The sequence below is a fragment of the Spea bombifrons genome, chromosome 1, assembly GCF_027358695.1.
Source record: "Spea bombifrons isolate aSpeBom1 chromosome 1, aSpeBom1.2.pri, whole genome shotgun sequence".
Lineage (NCBI taxonomy): Eukaryota > Metazoa > Chordata > Amphibia > Anura > Pelobatidae > Spea > Spea bombifrons.
In genome coordinates this window covers 135,423,827-135,446,402 of record NC_071087.1, presented here as the reverse complement: position 1 = coordinate 135,446,402, position 22,576 = coordinate 135,423,827, and the positions used below count along the sequence as shown (strand labels likewise).

The following is a 22,576-nucleotide window of genomic DNA, read 5'->3' as shown; positions in this document are numbered from 1 at the left end:
CATAAAATAATAGGAGTCATGCTGGACCACTATATAAGGATGGGAGTCATGTCCCACTATTTGTGTCTGGATCACTGTATGACGAGAGGAGTCGTGCTGTACCACTGTCAGGCTCAGACTATACTGATGGGAGTTATGCTGTACTGCCCTCAGTATCTGGCTTACTATTTGATTATGGGAGCTATGCTGTACAATCGTCAGTGTTTGGCATGCTATATAAGGTTATGCTGCACCACTGTCATTGTATGGCTCAATATATTATGATTGGAGTTATGCAATTCAGCCATTAGTGCCTGGCTCAATATACAGTAATGAGATTTATGCTGTACCACATATGTCAGGTTCACTAGTACTTATTCTCACCACAAGCTTCATCATAGCGTTTTCCTTCCCAAGACGTGGTCTTAAAATGCTAGTAAAAATCTTATTTTAAAATAAAGTCTAAACAAAATAAAAAATAAAACATAACCCAATGTCTAATTAATTTAAAACTATATTGAATCAAGATAACTTCCTACCTGTCTTCATCTTTATTATAGTTGGACAGCCTCTTGCCGTAAACTTCAAACTCATCCCAAAACGTGTCATCTGAGATAGGCTTATCTTGTAGATTGGTCGGTTCTCTATCTTTGCTACAGAATCTTGATTCATTAAGCGCTTCTTCAAAGTTTACTGGGTCAAATAACGCGTCACTCTGACTCTTCTCATCCTTGCAGATCCTCTCTGCATTCATTTTTAAGTCTCGAGTGCGTAGTCTAGCACCTGTATTGTCCTTTCCTTCAGTATCAGTGAGCGAATTGATTTTATTGCATGAACTGGTAGAAGTGTGCTTCCTAATTTTTGGTCTAACAACAGGTTCACTGCCTTGGTCAGTTTTTGTGTAGTTTATATTTAGTTCACAACTGACCGCTGTGTTACTTTTCTCTGCCACTTCTATTCTATGTTTCTTCTGTTGTGATTCATGGACACCTAAATTGTCCACTGGTTTGGTTTCCCGCACTGACACAGGTCTCATACAAATGTTTGCTTGTGCCTGTTCTGGGTCTAAATCAACACTACTACACCTGTCTAGAGAGACAGTGCACACTTGTGATAAACGGTAATTTTCACTGAAATAATCCTCTTCCAGCTTTGAAAGCATGTTGTCTAGGGTTTTCTGCTGTGTCTCAGTCTTTTTTGTTAATGGAATATTTTCAGAAAGGCAAACATTTTCCTCCCCGTCGCTACTGTCTGGTTCATAGGAATCAATATCCACAAAGGAAACACCATTTTGATAGGGGTGTTGATGCATGATGTGGGTTTCAATAGTTTTCATACAGTCATCCGTGTTACCTGATGTCTGACATTCCTTTGCAGATTCTGACACTGAGAAATAGGACACACAATTCCTCTCAGCTTCAGTAAGCACAGAGATCCTATTATTAACATTATGTCTTGTGTTTTCTTCTTGAAGATCAACACATAAAGCTTTACCAAGGTTGTAGATAGGTGAATCATTAATTTCCTTGGAAACTAGAAATGAAAATATACTTAAAATTAAATGTTTGTTTCTTGCAGTACAAAGGTCTTAACAGTAAGCATTATAAACAGGGCTCCCTTTCATGCAAAAGTTACAAGTTAAAGAAAGCAGTGGACTTAAATGAGAAATCCTATGGGGGGGGAATTATCCAGCATAAAAAAATACTGAGATCTATACAGTAAAGTAGCTGAGCATTGACAATAACATACAAGTGGCTAATATGCAGCGAAATGTTATACCATGCAAAAACTAGTACAGTTGAAAAAGAAAAAAAAGAAAACAGGACTATATTTTACACATAATATTAATATGATACCAGTAATAAAAAGGGTGGGAGCACCATTCAGTATGATGAATGAGATTAACAAATATTTTAGTGCATGAATACTGGGAGGATTAATAGCCTTCTTTTCATTGGACTCCTAATACCACTTTCCCCTTGAAAGTTTTCAATGATTTACAGTAAGCAACATTAAACTAGGTTTCATTTACCAGCATCACTGAGCTACTGTATTTAAACACTTTCAAGGAAATAAAACAGGACTATTTAATCCTGCCTCTCAAAACACCATTACCTGCAAGTATTACAATGCAAGCAAAACACAGTGGAAAAAAAACATCAGTTGGAACTAGGTAAATATGTCTAAACTCTGTGTCCTAGAGAACATAGTCTAGTTTGTGTTTAAAGAATACCCCTGCAAGAGCACAGCTTCATCGCTCAGCATACTCCATCACTGATTAATCGGGCCATGCTCATTCATAAAAATACATAAACATATAACATCCTACTCTGCTGTAAAATATTTTCACAATGACTCAAGTCATTCCAAACTGTTTTTGCACACAGGTCATGGCACACACATTCTAAGCGCATGGGTAACATATACAAGATAAAAGTACAGTGTGCTAGACAATACGCAACACATTGTACTGAGAAAACATACATAGGCATCTATCTTGCAAATTAGTAACATATTACAAATTATGAGAGACCTGAAAAAAATAGAACTATTCATTATACTTCATCTCAATGAGTTAAAACTCAAGTTTTTATCTCAACCCATAACTTTATCCTCATGCCTCCTAACAGCGTAGGCTGTCAGGAAACATATGCTCAGGTCGCTCTTTTAATCAGAACATCTGGATCTATCAGGCAACCAGAGACTGCATTATCAAAAGACGCGTTTCTTGCTATGAGGAGATGAACGCCTGAGCTGTGTGGGGACCTTGGGATAGAAGTTGAAATCCACTAATATTATATTGTCATAACTACATCTCATTACAGTAAATAAAGACATAAGATCTCTTCATAAAAATATTGTGCTTACAACAATGCACCAAAGAAATGTATTCACTCTAACTGTACCATTTCTTCTTCTTGCTTGCACCAAAGCTGGATGTTATTTCCATACACTAGGAACCTAATTTTTCAGTGAGACAATTAACATCAGCAAGACCTATCCATTACACCAAGAAATATTGAAAATCAACTCAGTAAACAACTCCTAGTTTTATATATTTTATATAAATAAAAATATTCTAATGCGTCACTAGGAATGAAATCATATAAAAAGTAAAAGCGTTAACAACTATTATCATGAAATGTATATTTCTCGCAGTACTGTAGCCAGTATGCAAACTTATATACTAAATATTATGCATTTGCCATGTTTCACAGGGCCAGTACCCCCTAAGATTTTTTTTTGATCCCCAGTTACAGATAATAACATAGCACACACTTAAATTGTTTTCTTTCTGAACATCTCCTAGCTCCAATCCTTCGCAATCACTGATTTGCTGACTTGACGATCTGTTTGGACTCTCCAAAGAAGGTCGAAAGCTGACATAGGCATGTCTTCTACCATACCTCCTCCCTGTGATAGTTTGATAACCTCCTGCTGGTTTAGGGCAGGCCGCTTTGCAGGCCTCCTGACCCATTCCTGCAACACAAGCAAATGAATAATTAAGAAAGGCAGTTATATGCACATCAAGCAAAATGCAGAATGACAAGCATTATACAACAAGGTTATTTTAGGACACAGGCATTTGAAATGTGCAAAAACAGTGAAAAACAACCATAAGATAGCCAGGCTAAAAATATTAAATAGAATTTTAACTTACAAAAAAGAACAAAGTTAACCTCTTCAGGACCAAACGTACTAGTAAGGCCACAAACAGGTGTCAACATGATCCTCAGGATATTACAGCACACTTTGTGTTTTTTTTAATCATATGGGGATCTTCTCCTGGCCTGGACTCTGCAATATCAGCAGGAACCAACATTGTTGGCTCTGAGTGCATTTTGGTGTAATGGTGCTCTGGGCAAGCACCCATTTACCTACACTGTTTGAATGCCTTAACATATGTTCAAGCATTCCCTTTCCAGCGCTGGCACCACTGGAAGCAATTAGAAGGGTAGTAGATATGCTGCAGATATCGCCAAGGACCCCTGGCCTGCTGGCCAATCACACATAATGCGATCAGAAACATAGGACTTCAAAGCCCAGTTTCCAAATAACCATGTGATAAAGTGTATCAAAAGACTGTATGGTTATAGAAAATGTGTGTCATATGTGTCAAGGTAACAGATTTATCTGCAAAAGTGTAGGAGGTAGAGCAATCACTGTGAATATAAAATAATCATTAGTTGGAAAGTTCCATTTAAAGTCCAAGGACTACTGTGAAAGCACAACCCTTTTCCCAGTGCTCCATTTAGCGAATAAACCCCCGGCACCAAAACGCAGACTGCTCACACAGGCAAACCACATAAAGTGGGGCATTTCATAAAATATGAATTGGCTTTTGGGGCAAAAAATACCAAATACAGTAATTGGCACATTCAAAGTTGCTAGCAGCAATTCCACAAAACAAGCCTGCTAAACCCATTTACACATATCATATGTACATCATATAGCCACAGGTGCTATATTCAGAGCCCATTTACACATATCATATACTTATAACATATAGCCACAGGTGTTATATCCTACTATGCAGCATCAGCCCCTGTGTGCTGTAATACTGTGCATTGATTCTGACACGTGTGCTGTTTGTATAGGTTCATTGGCAGGTGCTGGCTCTGTGGTAGTGTGTTTTAGCAGTGACCTTTCTACACGTTGTGCCCTACTCTGTAACATATGGCCCCTGTGTGTGCATGTGTGTTTATGTTGTCACTAGGTGTGTATGTTTGTGAACCCAGTGATGCTACACCACTAACCCCGCCCCCTCTCTGCCCAGGCCTCGACTGCCATTATTACCTATTTCTGAGCCATTCCCTGTATTCGCATCACGTTACGAGGTACCCCTGGCATCCCGGCCCCTTAGCCCTCACATTGCCTCTGCTCTCCGGTACCTGCCAAACGGTATCCCCGCGCACACAACAGCTCCCAGCAACACCGATTACAGGAGAAACGTCACGGCTCACACCACAGAGCAACGCACGTCACCGCTATAGCCAATCATCTTAGGCAGTTGGATCGCGCAGAGCCAATCAGCTTGCGAAGTCGGGTGGGACAAGGAACTGAGTTAGCCAATTGAAAGAAGATGCTTCACGCTCTTACAGGTAAGGTGCATCTACATAACTAAATCTCGCTGCGTTCAGTGACGCGAAGGTATTACGTGATTATGTAGCCCGGGGTGGGATGTGCTAGAGAGGGATTCTTGTTACAATGATGAATTCTGATGCAGCGTTAGATTCAGGACCTCCATACCTTTAGAATAAGCCAGGAAAATCAGAGAAACAAATATAAAAGAACATCTCTCTTGGAACTCTTAAAATTGCTAAAAATAATCCCAATATCATTACAGAACATCAAGGGTTGTTAAAAAATACACTGCGCATACATTCTACATTCAGTACATAGAAATCTGCAAACTATGTTAAAAGTATACCCACTAAGTACAGGAGAGCTGGCACCTTCAGGCTCAGGGGTCTAATAAAGCAGTGTGGCCCCTCAGGCCCCCATATACAAACAATGGTGAGCCTAGGGTTACTGCTGCCTGGGTGTGGGTTTATTTGGTGTCCCCTCCCCAGCAAGCACACACATATCTACGCAAACTCACTCTAACACACATTAACAACATACATTAACACACAAACTCACTCCAACATCAAATACTTACACCATACGCTGACACACACCCGCTGACACTAACACTATATGTTAACATATCCACTAACACTAACACCTCATCTTAAAACTCTCTAACACACACTCACTCTAATTCCATATGCTAACTCATGCCTATCACTCTCTGTGCAAACTGCCTCACTACAAATGCAGGGTCACACGTGACCCGGCTGAGCACCTCCGTTGCAAGGGTACCTAGGTGTGGTGTGCCTGCTTAAGTAGGCCCTAAACAGAAGAATTCACACATTAGTACCAGTGTAAGGGTCACTGGAGTTGGGTTCTTCTCCTTGAAACACCTAGCAAAAGTATAGACAAGCACAAACAGTGACAATCTTTTATTTCTTTATTGAACACCCCCATTAACCATCCAACAAGCACTTCTGGTAGCTGCAAATCAGACCTGCACAACTTTCAGGATGAATTTTAGACGCTATTTGTATGCGTTGGTCGCGATGTACACTAAACTATATAACCAGTGTCAGCGTGTGCTACACCCGCGGGTGTGCCACGCTGGCACGTACAGAGGAGAACGAGCGGCGCATGCAACCGCCGTGGACGGGACTCGCCAGCATGCACTTTGCCAGCTATGGGTCAATGGAGTTTCTGTGCAGTCTGTAACCTTTGCAGGGAGCCATATATCTGCCAAAGCATTTTGGCCCACTTTGTTACTAGGTTTTTCCTTACTTATTCACCTGTGATATAAACTTCTAAAAATACCCCAAATAAATATATTGACATCTACAGAATATCCAGTTTACATTTCTGCCCTCTTTTACTGAAGTCTGTAATCATAAATGGCAAGGTGTATAACCTACATCCGGAATGTTTCAGGATTTGTTTTCAATTTATACTATATTTATACTATATAAACTATGATGGTAATGTATTTCTGAATTTCTGAAAAAACTAATTTTCCACGTCAGTAATTTTCTATCATGTGTTCTTTTAAATGTGATTTTATATATATAACCGACGGTAAACAGTTGAATAGACACTAATACCCTTTAGGAAATACTTTACTTTTTACAGCATTAATGTTTTGCCACTTGATAATGTATTGCAATTTGATGGGTTGGTTGCAAGATCCTGTTGAAATGTAGAGTTCTGCCTTTAATGACAACAATTTTGCGTCTCCAATCCTGTTCTGTCAGCAAAACAAGAAGCATTTCACTTTTGCTTCATTGCTCCGACAGCCTGCTCCCTAGTGCCCTTGTGCGGTGTTTAGACCACGGGTGTAACAGAATATTACAGGGCCCCCTGCAAGCTGTGTTAAGGGGCTCCTCTCCATGTATGTGTCCTATTTTGGATCTAAGTCGCTGTGTCTTAGAACATATTGCTAATGTGCCTTTACTTTATGACCAAATTAATGTAACTTAACGAAGAAAAATGAAGATTGGAAATTAACATCATGCAAGAGATCGAATGCCCACCTCTAGCTCCTAAAATGCACCTACTAGTTTAACACGAATATTTCATAATCCCAGGATAGCAGATAGAACCCCTAATGACATTAAAGAAAAAAACATCCTATGTTAACTTACCACACTGTAACGTGACAGAACCATCTTTCTTATTCTGCTATTAATGCATCTATCTATATAACCCAGGACTCTGCTTGCTTTATTGCACTGCCTACTTAACTCAGAAATAATTACGCTCAAGTCCCCCTTCTGATAGAACAGTGCCACCATTTCTATTTTCTGCCTCGTGATTTTTAAGTACCAGCTGCATTATTTTATACTTATCAATGTCAATCTGCCGCATGTTTGACAATTTTTCTCACTTAGTTTGGCTTGAGCTTTGTATTATTTGCCAACAAATTACCATGAAGATCCTTTGGAATGTCACTAATAAAAATATTGAAGATTGAAATATATATATATATATATATATATATATATATATATATATATATATATATATAGTACCTATACTGATCCCTGAGGCATCCCACTAGTAACAAAACCTTCCTCTGAATATACACCATCAATTGAACCAGTTTTTGCCGTTAGTGGTGTCACCTATCCACTTTGTTCCCTTAGCAAAAACATACTCCTCCCACACATGTTCGGTTTTGTTTGAAACATAATCCATAAGTGACACAGGACATACTGTAGGTGACAGAGAACATAATAGTACATCCTATGGTTTTTGCCCAAGGTGGGGACGTTTCTCCTCCAATACAGTTATTAAAAATAGTTGAAATATAAATAAATACAATGATGTCACATGTAGCATCATAATTTGTACCATCCAGTTCCAAGACCTCAGGGATCGCCAGTAAAAAAAAAAAAAAAGTTTCAAAAGTAAAAAAAAAATAACAACAATAATAAATGGAAGAAAATTAAAAATAAATACATTTGTAATGTAAAGCAGAGAAGATACATCATAAATAATATAAAGACTGGCATTATGGCATTAAAGCACCTGAGAGAAAAATCAAGATTTTTGAGTCACTGATTTCATTACTAGCTGTAATATTTATGCATATGGAGACATATAATCTTTATTCAAGTATGCTTTTTCGAAAAGGCTGCAAAATTCATTATGACCTCGGTTCACACCAGTGTTGCCTTATAAAAATCATTATACTGCACTTAAAACAACATAGGAGGAGGATGCAGTATGGTCCTCCAGACAAGCACATACACTCATATATTAATCTTTTATAAAAAGAGACTAGTATTGATCCACAATCCATGAAAAAAGAATTGATGTGTTGTTAAACATTATACCCATGGAGCACACTAAGCTTGACTGATACTTGAAGCCTCATTAGCTCTATAAGGCAACAATGCATATTAAACAAAAAACGGAATAAAATCTTGTATTTTGTATCATAATCTTAAACAGCTTCCTGATATATTACAAACGGGCTGAGGGCTGAAATGGATTTTGACCTGTCAATTTTCCTAGGAAAAATTTGATAAACAGAAAAAAATCAACATGTACATTTCTACTCAAGTTTAATTTCTGGAGGAATGCACCTTAAAACCTACAGCCCCATCAACTACTGTGCTTGTCTCCTTTCTCTGTCTGATCTCCAAAATACTGGAATTTTTAACCTACAATCACCTAACCCACATGCTGTCCTTTAACTCCTTGCTTTACCCTTTCCAGTCTGTCTGCAACACTCTACCAAGACAGCCCTCAATAAAATTGAACTCCTCACTACTAACACAAAAGGTCACCTCTTTATTCTTTTGTACATCTCTGTAAATTGTTCACAGTTAACAAACACCCTTTTCCTGCACCTGCAATGCCTACCTTCTGATTGCATTGATTTCATAGCTCTCTCCTGACTCAAATCCTACCTCTCTGACCTTACCTTTAGTCTCTCTTTCTTTGGCAGCTCCCAACTAACCAGCCTTCCCCTTTCATTGTTCCAATCCATTCTGCCAGACAATTGTAATCCTAATCTTAATATTAAGATAGATGTCACTCTTTATCTACTGTCCCACTGTGCTGGTCCATTTGCACCCCAAACACTCCAAAATGTAACCTTAACTCCGGACCATTACCTGCATAGTTCTTAACAACACTGTGCCTGTCACAACTGCTGGTACTGTGTTAGACAAGAGTTTCTGTGCAGGTGCATGTTCAGAGCTCGGCACTGGTCTGGTTTACACTCAACAAGATTGTAAGATAAAAGTTATAGCTGATATTTTTTGAGGCCCTCACAGATGTTGCTAGCTTATATTGTGTTACAGAAAACTCTGTTTGCACACACCACCACCAAAATAAATTGAATACCAACCCAAAGGTTAAAGAAAGGAACAAACAAGCAGATCAGGAAGCCAGGGAACAGAATAGTCACATTAACACACAATCCATAAATCTTACTGCAGAGTGAGTGAGTATGTGTGTGAGAGAGCATGAGTGAGTGACAACTTTGAATTTTATCTGTACAAGGGCGAAATTAATTGTCCGAATACCAATGGACCAAAAAAAAAACAATCAAATTTGACCAAATAATTTTTGGTCTATTTGCAGAAGTCTAATGTATACCAAAAGAATTGAGACACCATTGCAACCAAAGTGGATTTTTTCAACCTCCAAATGAAGGGTTCAAGCGGCTGTTTAACTTACTGATAAACCACCCAGAACCACAGGTGCCTTGATCTGGTAGTTGATAATGTAAGAATAGTCAACCAAGCCAAAAGGTCAAGATAGGAGAAATCAGAAAGTTGAAATGCCAAAGCCAAGGTCAAGATGTCAGAAATCAAGAGCAGCAGTAAACGAGCAGGGTCATAACAGTAACTGGATTAATTGACTTATTTCTGGGCTGGAGCGTGAGATATAAAATATATTTTTTCCAACTAGATTCTAATAGCACACCTTCATATATGGAAAAGCTGGAAAAAACATAATTAATTCTCTGAACTATTTTCTTTCCCTCTGTACAATAGCCACAGCAGTATGAAATGAGATTATTATCTAAGCCATATTAACACAATGCAGGTTGTCATGATTCACTGGTCTTGTCTCTTACTTGGAAAAAAATGTGGTGTTTCATGTTGTCATGGAGAACGCAACAAAAAAAAGAATTGAAGCACAAGAGTGCTATATAAATGATGCATATCTCCATGATAACTTTTCCATATAGAACTATAGGTTAAAAAAGCATTTGTTGCCAGTGGGTTATAGAAAGCAAGTTATTATAGGCGGGCTGGCCCAGGGGAAATTGAAATTTCCCCCAGGGCTGATACAAAATTCCTCATAAAGACCCGGTGTGACCTGCCACCCACCTGGCACTTGCGCAGCAGAGTCACTTAACATAATGTTAAGTGGCCCCGTGGGAAAAGTGTGCAAGCAGCCATAAAGAAAGCTGTGGCCGAGGTAAATGAGTGAGGGTTGGGAGTATGTAAGTATGTTAGAGTGAATTTGTAAGTGTGTGTTTTAGTATGAAAAAGTGTAAGCGTGTGATAGGGAGTGTGTGTTAGCATGAGTGTGTGTGTAAATATATGTGCCAGTGCGTATATATGAGTTACTGGGGGGCAGTAGCGTACCTAGCGGCGGGCGGGGGGGGGTCCGTCCCGGGTGCCGCTCATCACGGGGATGCCACCTAGGGTGACCACATGTCTCGGTTCCCGGGCAGCCTTGTCACTTTTGTTTTGACGCGGAGGAGAGAGACGGGCACCTAGCAACCACTCGGCGGCCCTCAGTCTCCTTCGCAAGGCCTCTAACTCCATCGCAGTGCCGGCATGTCAGGCTGAGCACTGGAATATGATGTCATATTCCGGCACTCAGCAGTGAAGCAGCGTGCAACGAGCAGAGCGGGAAGATGTAGGCAGCATGTTCCTAGTGCAGGACTTCTGGATGGTAAGTCCAAAACCTGTTTGCCTTTAGCTACAAAGGGGGAGAGGGTAGAGAAGGGAGTGAGAAGGGAGTGATAGATAGGGAGAAGGGAGGGGGGCTAGATAGTGAGAGGGGGTAGATAGTGAGAAGGGGGTAGAAAAGGGGGAAAGGTAGATAGTGAGAAAGAGGGTAGTAAGTATATTGAAATAAACAGTGAGAATGAGTGAGAGAATGAATGAATGTGTGGATGAATTAATGAATGTGTAAAGTTGTGTGAATGAGTTAGAGAATAAATGATTGTGTCAATGAAAGTGTGAATTAGTGAGTGACTGTAAAAGTGTTTGTGTGTATCATAGATGCATAATTGATTTGTGGAAAGGCAAAGATTTGAGCCTTGAGGACCAAGATGGCACAAGCCGGGCTGTTTGGGGACAAAGTTGACTCATGCCGGGCTGTTTGGGGAAAAAGATGGTAAGTCCTATTTGTGTAATTTGGGTGCTGGTCAGGTTCTATGTGTGGACGCCAGGGCTGGCTTTGGTTGTGCAACCTGTGATCTATGCCTGTAATTTAGGTTTTTTTCTATACCTTTATTGCTGGGTTTTCATGTGATTTTCAGTTGATCTATACCTGCAAGGCTATGTTTCCATACATTATTATTGTATACCTGCAAATACCAGATTTGTATGTCTGATTCTATGACTCCAGTGCTGAGTTCACATGTGAACAATAATAACAATATATATTGCTAACAGCAATCACACTCCTATCATGCCCAGGCAACCAGCACATGCTAGAACCTGGGCATGATAGGAGTGTGATTGCTATTAGGAATTTTTCTGTTGAGCATTATTATTGAGTATTATTTTGACATTACAAGAAACAAAATTTACACAGGTGAAAACCAGGTTATCATACCTCCCAACATTTATGCAGTGTGACATAGAAGCCACTCCTTGAGCCTAGGACAGGAATCAGGGACCCCGGATACACAAAGTTGAAATACAGCACTAATCGAAAAATTATAGCCTATTACCCCAAACATCAGACAGAACCAATGTTGAGGTAAAACAAGTTAATTAGCAGCATACCAACACAGATATATACACACAGATTTTGATAAGAGCATGATTACATTAAGACAGACAATACAGCCTGGCACCACAAATCCGTCACCATACCCAGCATTACCTGCACAACACAAAGTCACTGATTTGGGGGTAATCCTGATGAAGCAGCAGCAATTCTGGGGTACTGATGGATAGCTCGGGATCCCAGGATGTCCCAGTCCAAAAAGCACCGGGGGCAGGATCCCGAGCAACAGTGATGGAAATGTCCCTGGGTGCGGTCCGAGATATAGCTGGACAAGAGTTTCATGACCGTGGTTACCAAACTAGAATTGGCTAGTGTCAGTGCCATGTTTTAATTGGAGGTCATAAAACAGAGACTAGGCCATTAATCCAGTGAAGACACATTACCCAAGAAAAGCTGAAAAGACATGGAGCATTTCTTTAATGTAAGCAAGTCAAATATTACAGTTAACCCTTGAGATAAGCAAACAATATAATATTCCTTGTGACAGAATGACCTGTCATTCAGGGGCCCAAGGTACTCAGAGATGGCTCCAGCCTGGCTGCCAAACAGGCAGGAACTCCATTGTTTAATTAATCCAATCAATAGGATTGCTAACTGGGGATTAAAGGTTGGGTGGAATACATGTATCTGTTAATTATGTTAATGAAGTTCTGTGGCTATATCAGTCTATGTTTTACTACAATAAACTGTTCATTCCTGCTGTACTCAGTTCAAGGTAGTTGTGTCTACTTATTGGGTACACATAGCGGGGTTCCAAGGTGCGCATGCTGACTGGTGCTGGAAGTGATTCCAGGGACAACAGGAGGATACTGGGTGATCTCTGGGAGTTACTACAGCGCTCTTGGTGAACCCATTACATTCCTAAATACTCCAAAACTGATATGAAATGCATAACCCTTTATACCTTTGCTGGAGACGCTCAGCAAAACCATGATTTAACAGTTAAAAAGGATTTTATATATCAGAGCCAGAGTGGGATTAAAATTAACCTCAGGCATTTAAAGCATATAAACTCAAGTTTCAGAATTTATGTCAGATCTTTGTTTTGCTGTTTTACATTTAGTGAGATTTCTATTAAAGATTTCTGGAGAAAATGTGAAGGGTAACTCCCACCAATTTTTATTACAAGTGTCACATTGAAATGCTTAAAAAAATATTGTTTTGTTTTGTATTTTAAAACGCTTTTGGTTTTTACATGATATCGTGTTTGGACAGCTGTGCATATGTATGAGTTATAGCTCTGTTATTTTAGCCCAATCTACTAGACAAGTCCACTGTCTTGTGGTAAGCAGCACAATGCCTTATTGATCATCCACCCAGACACTCTCACTAATAAAAGCAACAGAGGAAAAAATTATGAAGGTCTTTGTTAGAATTGCTATAAAGAATCATCTCAGTAGAGTAGAGTAGAGAAAGTCACATGACTGACAACAATGGCAGCCTCCTGGTCTACAGATAATGGTGGTTTATTGGAACAAAATGAAACAAAACCATTTTCTTCAATGCTACACACTCAAAGATATTTTTTTATAGAACGTCTTCAAACATTATGAAATTACTAAACATGTTACAATTATAAATTTAACCTGTTGCCCAGAAGCAATGAATGTATTAATAAAATACTAGCTCTAAATGTAAAAAATCCCTTTTAGTGATTTTCTATGAGTTGTGTTACTATAATTATACTTTATTGATTTATATAATAAATGCAATAATGCAACTCAAAGTTAAGATTTTGTAAATTTTGTTAAAAGGATGTTGGTATGCTATTGTGTAAGTGCAAAACTTTTTTATATATTGTTTCCTGCAGTCCAATGTTTCTCCCTCCTACAGGATGACACCAAGAATGAACAGTTCAGACAGCAATACATTTCAATATAACAAAATGTACTTTTTTGTTTACATTGGACATGCTCCTTGGCACTGCACTGATTGATTTCTCTTTGCTATGTTTCCCATTTCTACCAGCGCGTTTCTCTTATTACAGATGGGAACTCTGAAGAGAATTGCTAATATTTTCCTATCTGTGCAAGCTGTAAAGTGTCTTGCGGGAATGCCATTACAAGCTTTGGAGACATTCTTCCCATTAATCACGCTGATGGAAAGACAATGGTGGAGACAGCTAAACAATGTTTATTATCCAGTGGACTGAACATTTATTTCCATGTACTGTCTTTATTAACTTTCTGATAACAGAAAAGTGCACGATTTGACATTTTTATACTCAATAAAGGATATCTGAACAATGAGGGAAAAAGGCACTCTTGAACACATTTACATGTCTTTTGTGGGGCTAATAACTGACAGAGCCTGCATTATTTTCTGTAATACTTGGTTGTGACATGCAATTTATGGGCACTTTTGAATTATCAAAATAGTTGTCTAAAATGTTCTGATCATTATTTTTTTTAACCTAGAAAAACTCTTTAAATTCTTTATTCCTTGAATATATATATCCTAGCTTTAACTATCCTGGCTGTACAAACCAGTGTCATGTTGGCATTACAGTGACTGTGCAATACCATGACCATACCTCCCAAGTGTCCCATTTTAACAGGGACAGTCATGATTTCCTTTCCTACTGAGCTGCCCCACTGTCTTGCTTGGACACCTTGCATTGTATTGAATGAAACAGAGTACACTAATATATCTCAATGTTATGCATCAATATGCTGGGCAGTGGCTGGGTAGATAAGGTAGGTGGATGATCGCCCCCCCCCCCCAGACCCAGCTCTTACTGCACCCCCCTGTGAAGATATATGCCACACATTGTGGGTATGAGCACAGATTCAGGTCATTTTCTCCAAGTGGTGAAAATTTGCAAGCAAAATCTTGTTATGAATGCATACATGATCAAAGCGGTTTACTAAGAAGTGACACCTACTATCCAAAGACCATTGTACATTATGATAGTTATGAGCACTACTGACCTTAGGATAGATTTAATGCCTCAAATAAATCTTTAATTAGTAATAGAATAGTAACCCCTCTGCAAAAATGAGACAAAATAAAGATATATTGGCCTAGATCTGCTAACTGAGATGAAACATATCACTCTTTTTATCTGATTAATTTTCATTGCAGTCTACTGAAGCATTGCTGCTCAATTATTATATACTTATCTCTGGCATCAAATACAGCCCTTTATCTGCAGAGGATAATAATTAACACACAGTGCAACTGAGTGTAGATGATAACACAAATATGGATATTGTGACTTCTTTTTCAATATTAAGGGTTATGTATAAAAAGTGATTCTGGTCCCTAGTTTTAAATCTGGTCTTAGCGACTTGCAACCACCATAGCAACTCATGTAATGGTCCAATCAACAGGAACACTTAGACCAAAAGCCATAAATACAAAATAACCTCTGAATCTTAGTGAGTGTTTATCAAATATTCAAAACTATATTTTATATATATTTATAGATATATATATATACACAGTATATATACCATGTACTTTATATATAAATATAATTTCTGACAACAGCAAGAAGCTGTGTTTATCTAATACTGGTCACAGTTGTGTGGGAAATGCCATTTAGTTATGCTTCAGTTTGGCAGGATCTACTAATCAGAATATGGTAGTTGATGGTAGCTGAAGAAAGAAAGAAAGAGGTAGATAATGGAGGGATTTTCAAATAAAAAGAAGGAAAAAAGATTGTGTGAGGGAGAAACAAAGGGTTATGGGAGAGAAAGAAAGAGAGACCAAAAAGGGAGATTTCGATGAAAAAATGGATGGAGGGAGAGAGAAGAAAAGGGAGAAAGATAAGAATGAAATGGAGGGAAAAGGGAGAAAGAGAGAAGAAAAAAGAACACATCATTTTAATGATGGGCATATACGCTAGTATTGATATATCTTCAATCGGCTATCTTCTATCTTCGTACGCATCCACGGACATAACCCAGCAGGAACTGCCGTCAAAATGGCGACGCTTACCATGATGTCCTTTCCCAGATCCTCCAATCTCAAGTGCCATCATTTTGCCCTAACTTCAACTGAGGGCAATATGGCAGCACGTCCTGCGATGTGCTCTCCTGGCTGGCCAGGGTGACAGGATGCCGAGGCCGACCATGCTGTGGATGCCCCCGCCAGTGGTGCGACGGAGTTGAGTGGGGCCATCGTTTGAAGGCAGCGTGGGTGCGATGGATGGGGTATCGGGCATGACGGTGAGTCTGACACTTAATTTTGTAGGGAATAACATGAATTAATCATTGCTCAATACCATATATATGACTTATATTTACCAAGAGTGCCAATATTAGTGGGGGGCACTGTTTATGTGTATATTTGTAAATGTGTGCATGTATGATATATATGTGTGTGTGTGTGTGTATATGTGTGCATTTGTATGAATGTATGTCTAGGTGGTGCAGAATAGAAGTTAGAAAGAGGATGAACAATGTCAAAGGCAGACAACAAGATAAAAGAAAAAAGGAAAAGAAGAGATGGGAAACGAATAGAACAGAAGGAGAAAGGACCACAAGAAGCAGAAAGCAGAGAAAAAGTGGGAAACAGGTTGCTAAAGGCCAAAAGTACAGAAAAGGCACCTTTCCTGTATAATTGGTCCATGGCCCAAAGAGCCTTAATCCAGCCATTGTCAGGATAGGTGAAGGGAAGGCCAGGAATTTGACTAGATAATCATGGCCCTGCCACATGCAGCCACAGGTCTCAGCTTCCATGTAGTGAACTTTTCAATGAAATATCTGTGAAACACTTAGACCGATAAAGAGCATAAGCTATAGGCAACTTAAAAGAGATAATGTATTTTTGCTAACAACTGTAACAGCAACATCCCAATTAAAGTTTAATTACACAGCATTCTTGATAGTACTTTTATTTAATTATGTCTTTGTTTGCGTAAAAGAGATCCTGCCTTTTTCTTCATGGGAATGTGGCTCAAAGAGAAGTATTGATTCCTTTGTTCTGGGGTAAAATGAAGAAAGCAAGATTCAAGAGTATGATTAGAAAAGATAAAAAAATAAACTTAAGGGCATTTTCTTGTTTGTCTACAGAGGTATCTAAATGAATATACCTTATCTCACAAAAGTGAGTACACTCACATTTTTGTAAATATTTTATTATACCTTTTCTGTGAACTCACTTTTGTTGCCAAGCTTTAGACATTAATGGTTGTGTGTTGAGTTATACAGGCTGTACACTCCCGACTTTACATTGTAGCAGAGTGTCATTTCTTCAGTGGTGTCACATGAAAAGATATAATAAAATATTTAGAAAACTGTGAGGGGTGTACTCACTTTTGTGAGATACCATATGTAAAATTAACAGGTCCACATATTCCAGTCAAGAGGTAGCATTTCCAGTGAACTGTACTAACTGCACAGGTGACTTTGCAGTGTTGATACAGTTAATATTCACTTTTCTCTGTTTTCGCAAAAGTCTGCTTATCACCAATTAATCTAAATGCTCCTTGTGAGATTTAGTTTTTATATTCACTTATGTGTGGGTTTGTGGGGTGATATTAACTACTAACATTTTTTCCAAAAAAAATTTCCATAAGAAGTTCTAAAATTGAAAATAAGCAAGTTTCCTGCAGGTATAAATACCTAGAAATTAGAGGTATAATGTAGACCCCAGCAGCCCATTGGTATACAAAGGGAAAACCTCAAACAGCTTTTAAACCGGCGGCAACTGAGCGAAAAAAAATAATAGAGAAATGTACTTTTCCTCTACAGACCACTCACAATCTCTTCTCATTGTCCCTACCTGAATGGCATCTTGCTACCTCAAGGTCGGTGTTTCAAAACTGAACTACTGGTTATTCCCAACTTCTGGTCTATCTTTAATTTCCCTGGGCCAATCAGGGGAGATCAGAGGATATCCCCAACTGGCCCATGATCCCCACTACCGCCAAACAAGATAACCAAGACAGTTATGAGGGATGTTAACACTACCATTGATCCAATATATACTTTTCGATTCAGATCCAGAACTCAGCATTGACATAAGTTCTGTATGTGTCTTATCATAGGTGGTCTTTATGTAGAAACGACATTCCCACTATTTCCATTATTCATAAAATAAGCATTTTGATTATTTTGCAATCAAAACTTGAAATTTATTGGTACCATTCAGAAGACACCTGTTTACAAGAAAAAACACTGAATTACATTTGTGTCAAAGAGACTTGTAAAAAGCACTGCATCCCTTTGAAAATTTTCTGTTATTTAACATGAAAAACACTGGGACAAATCAGCTGCAGAGAAATGAATAGGAGAGCAATAAAAGTTTTCATAAAGCAGATAAAATGTCATATTTATGTGCCCATAGATATGGAGTACAGATCTATTACGATCCCTTATTGCCTGCATAGGAAGGACATTATTGAAGCATTTTGCAGAGGAAGCAGGAAATCTGCCCACCTTGTCACTATGCTCATATAAGTGATGTCTATTGTTAAAAAAAAGTCATTTTCTCTGTCCTTTTTACCACATTATCGATTTTATAGCTTAAAGAAAAAAAATTAAGTACAAGAAGAGAAAAAGAGAGCAGAGGGATATTGCTTACAGGATAAGATAATAATCATTATCCATTTACTTGCTCAGGTGTGCATACAGATATGTTTATTGCTTTATATAAATACATATACAGAATGTAAAACTCTCTGACCATGCACTGTGGTAGAAATATGGGGCTGGATTAACATGGGGGTCTGATAAAGCTATGGCTTCATGCCCATGTCTCTTAAATAGGCTCATCAGCAGCCACACTAGGGTGACCACAGGTACCAGACTGCTAGAGGGCATATTCTGCATCCTGGGCAATGTCCCAGAAAGAGCATCCCCGGACTTAACAAAAAACGGCATATCCTAAAGGAAGGGGCAACATGACAGGGGTCAGGAAGGACGCAGGGTCAGTCCTGAAACATTGTTGTCAGGGGGAGAGGTTTTAGGTGACTTACAGGGACATGCAGGCTGAATTTCCATTCCTGGATCAGCAGCGTCCCGTAATAATTAATTAATTATATAAATAATTATTTGGTATGTGTGACAATTTCTTGTCACAGCGGTGGATAGTTTAAATCTTGGGTCCTTGGGGATCGTGATGTTTTATGTGCAATGTTTTGATTCTGGAACCAGGTTACTCACTTTAAAGGTCATATGGGGGACACCATAGAGCTGGACTTGAGACTGGTGGTACAGGTTGACCTTCTGGGGGAAGGTCTTGGGGTTCCAGGGCACAGGCTATTAAGCATGTTATTGTTTTGTGGTAACTATTTCTCAATTAGTTAAGCTTATAAACACTGTGTGCATTCCTTTCCAGAGAATTGCTTATTCCATTATAATAATAATAATAACATTTAAAAAATTAAATAAGAATAATTTAATAACCTGTTGAGTCTTTCTTAAAGGGATGGTTGGAAATGTGGGGAGGGAATGTGCTAGTATGCGGTCCTCTGTGTCATAAATATTAGGCCCTATGAAGCTGCATTCCACCCTACAACAGGTCATATTGCGCACACTGGCAGAAAGGTAGGTTGTAGATTAGCATTACAGTATATCAGAATGTAAATAGGAGTTTTTTTGCCAGGATTTATAACTTTACTTGGCACGTCACTAAAGGAAACAGATGAGTTGAAAGTACCATAATTTTTGTATAATACTTATAATACTGTATTAGAATAAATTATGAGGACACTGGCTTTCTTCTGGGTGATTGCGAGAGAACTGTTAGAGTGTGCTGTGCACAATCGCAGGAAGAAAAGTTGATTTGTTTTCCTAAAATGTCTGCCCAACTTCTTTTCTTGTTCAGACATTGTAAAAAAAGGAAGTTTTTGATGCTTTGCATTTTCAGTTCTAGGGATGCAATCCCTTAATGGAGCACTGTATAAATAGTAGTATAGCATAGTATAGTAGGTTGAAAAAAAGACTTCAGTCCATCAAGTTCAACCTTCAAATAAGATAGAGAAGCATTCAGACATATGTTCTATTCAATGGCAGCGTCATTATTGGTGAAAGAGTTCACGGCTAGTCATTTTAAGACAGCTGAAGACACAAGGGTCTAATTATGTTTTAGCCACCAGGCCCAAAAATACATTCTACTGTCATAAGCAGGGACCTGAACATGTGGGAAATTTGCTACAAATAAGTTTTTTCCTTTGTTATTTACATCCTGAGGTTCTGTTTTTAACTAATAATTTTCATGTCAGGTGCAAACCACCATTCTACAACCTTAGTCTATCTCACTACTTTTATCCAGGTCGCACTATGTGACATTTTGTACCTGTATACCTGTCAGCTGTAGTTATTGGTGTTGTGGATCACCAAACCAGGAACATGCAAACACCCCCTAACCTGGGTGGTCTGAGGGATGGCAGGACCACCCAAATAGCAGCAGAAGCAGGAAGCCCAGGAATCGATGTGCAATAATAGGGCAAAAATGAGAGATTGGACAGTCCAAAGGTCAGAGGAAAGGGCTTCAGGTTCTTCACTGTTAAGCAGGCACAGGTCAGGGCTAGTAGCAAGATTTGTGGTCAGCAAACAGTCTAGAGGTCAAAAACCAGAGGCAAGTAAATAAAAAGTATATAATATGCTGGAGACAGGCAAAGGAAACAGTGAGAGTTTGAACACTGCCACTGGGGCACTGCTATAACAAAGCAATGAAGGATTTACTTGGTATCTGTTTATAGTCATGACATCTTGCTCGCTTTGCGCCTTGTTTTACATGTAAATGTTGTAGGGGTGTGCTGTGCTTGCCCTGTTCTGTGTAAACAGCACACTTACACTGTACATGCTTTCCAGGAAGAGGAGACTCTCAAGCTTTCCCCCGATACTTCATGCTCTCCTGTCCCTAGTATAGTTAGTGCATAATGGTTAATTTTGTTTTGTGCCTTTTGAGTGCAACCAGCTAATTTAATGGGGAAAACTATAAGGGGCACCTAAAAGTGGAATTGGGAATTTCAGGCTGGTGTTCCAGGCAAGTTTATAGTAGACATGTTCAAATGGGCCAAAAAGATTCTGACAAATGTTTGGGTGTGTTTTTGGCCCATTCATTTTCGGGCAACAAATTTTGTTCCCTGTCCGTTTGGTTCTGATAAAAAATCTGGAGGCAGTTTTAAGTCAGGAAATTTGCTGCCTGGTGTCCACATAAACTCTCATTCACTCTCTCACACTCTCATTCTCTTTCACTCTTTCTCTCTCAATGTTTCCCTACTTCCTCTTTTAGGGCAAAATCAGTGATAGATCGGGGGAGAGGACTTGTAAGGACACTGGGTGTCGGATCAGGTAGGTGTCTCGATTCAGGGGCAGGTTCGGGTTCAGAGCATGGCTGTAGGTAGGCTGATATATCCATTTCAGGGCTGCGCTCCACTTTAGACTTAGTCTTTCTCTTGGGTGCCATCTATAGGTGTTCTGATCAGGATATAAACTTGGGGTGGCAAGCTCAGTACAGGCAGGAAACTGGAGGCACACCGGCAGGGCAAGATGTAGGAGCACAGCTGGAAGCCCTCTGGCAGGGCACACGGCAGTAGAATGGCTGGAAGCCCTCAGGCAGAGCACACGGCTGGAAGCACTCAGGCAGGGCACACGGATGAGAAGGCAGGTAAGTCTGGGACACACCGGGGTCTGGTACACAAATCAGGATCGAGAACGTAGCCAAGGTCATACACAGGAAACAGATCAGGCCAGGAACACTCTAGCCCTGAGGTTAGCATCCGGTTTATATTGGGCCTTAATTGATTGAATGAGGGGCAGGTGTGTCAAGAGCACACAGGAATAATATGGCCAAGGAGAGACAAAAGGAAACAGCAACCCAAGATCCACCTGGTGGTTGTAGTGGATAAGTGATTTATCTACATACCACAAGTTTGCAGGTTGGATTCCCCGTGGTTCCTGACAGGACTACACCAGAAGCGCTGTCATTTTGGCCGAAGTTCACACCAGGTAATGTCCGTGGAAATGCGGATAAAGTTAGAAGAGAAAAGGGAGAAGATAAATGTGAGTAGACGAAAGACAAATGTTGGTAGAAAGAAGATAAAATTGCTAATTATACCGTATTTGCTCAATTATAAGACAAGGTTTTTTTCAGAGCAAATGCTCTGAAAAATACCCCTCGTCTTCTAATCGGGGTCGTCTTCTAATCAGACCTCAAATAGAGGTCTGATTAGGAGACTAAGATCCAGATCCCCCGCACTGCTGCAGGGGACCTGGATCCTCCTGTCTCACCCCCCCCATCATACACACACTTACCGGTGCTTCCTGCTGTATTGCCGGGACAGCGGGTTGACGTCTACGCGATCCGCGTAGACAACGTCCGCTGCAGCCGGAAGGAGGTGTGGCTAGCAGCGGGGGTTGTCTGCGTCCGTCGCGTAGACCTTCCCCGACTGTCAGAGATCAGAACTCTGATCTCTGACAGCCGGGGAAAGTATACGCGACTGACGCATACAAACCCCCGCTGCCAACTCCACCTCCTTCCAGCTGCAGTGGAAGGCGACGTCAACCCGCTGCCCCGGCTGGAAGCACCGGTAAGAGAGGGCTGAGAGGGGAGAGAGGGGTGAGAGAGGGGGAAGGGGGGT

The 22,576-nt window shown here is 39.7% G+C and overlaps 1 protein-coding gene across 2 annotated transcripts in view; it reads right to left on the bottom strand.

Moving 5' to 3' along the window:
- PJA2 (praja ring finger ubiquitin ligase 2) overlaps positions 1-4,971 on the bottom strand; it is a 29,654-nt gene extending 24,683 nt beyond the window's left edge. The window contains exons 1-3 of one of the 2 annotated variants that reach the window (XM_053474408.1): positions 4,872-4,971; positions 3,259-3,459; positions 519-1,512 (exon numbers count right to left, since the gene is read on the bottom strand). In XM_053474408.1, the coding sequence (XP_053330383.1) occupies positions 519-1,512; positions 3,259-3,457 (1,193 nt within the window). In that variant the 5' untranslated portion in view covers positions 3,458-3,459; positions 4,872-4,971. Of the gene's footprint in view, positions 1-518; positions 1,513-3,258; positions 3,460-4,850 lie in introns of both variants that reach the window. The other variant, XM_053474401.1, reaches the window with a different exon arrangement.
- Positions 4,972-22,576: the final 17,605 nt, after the last annotated feature.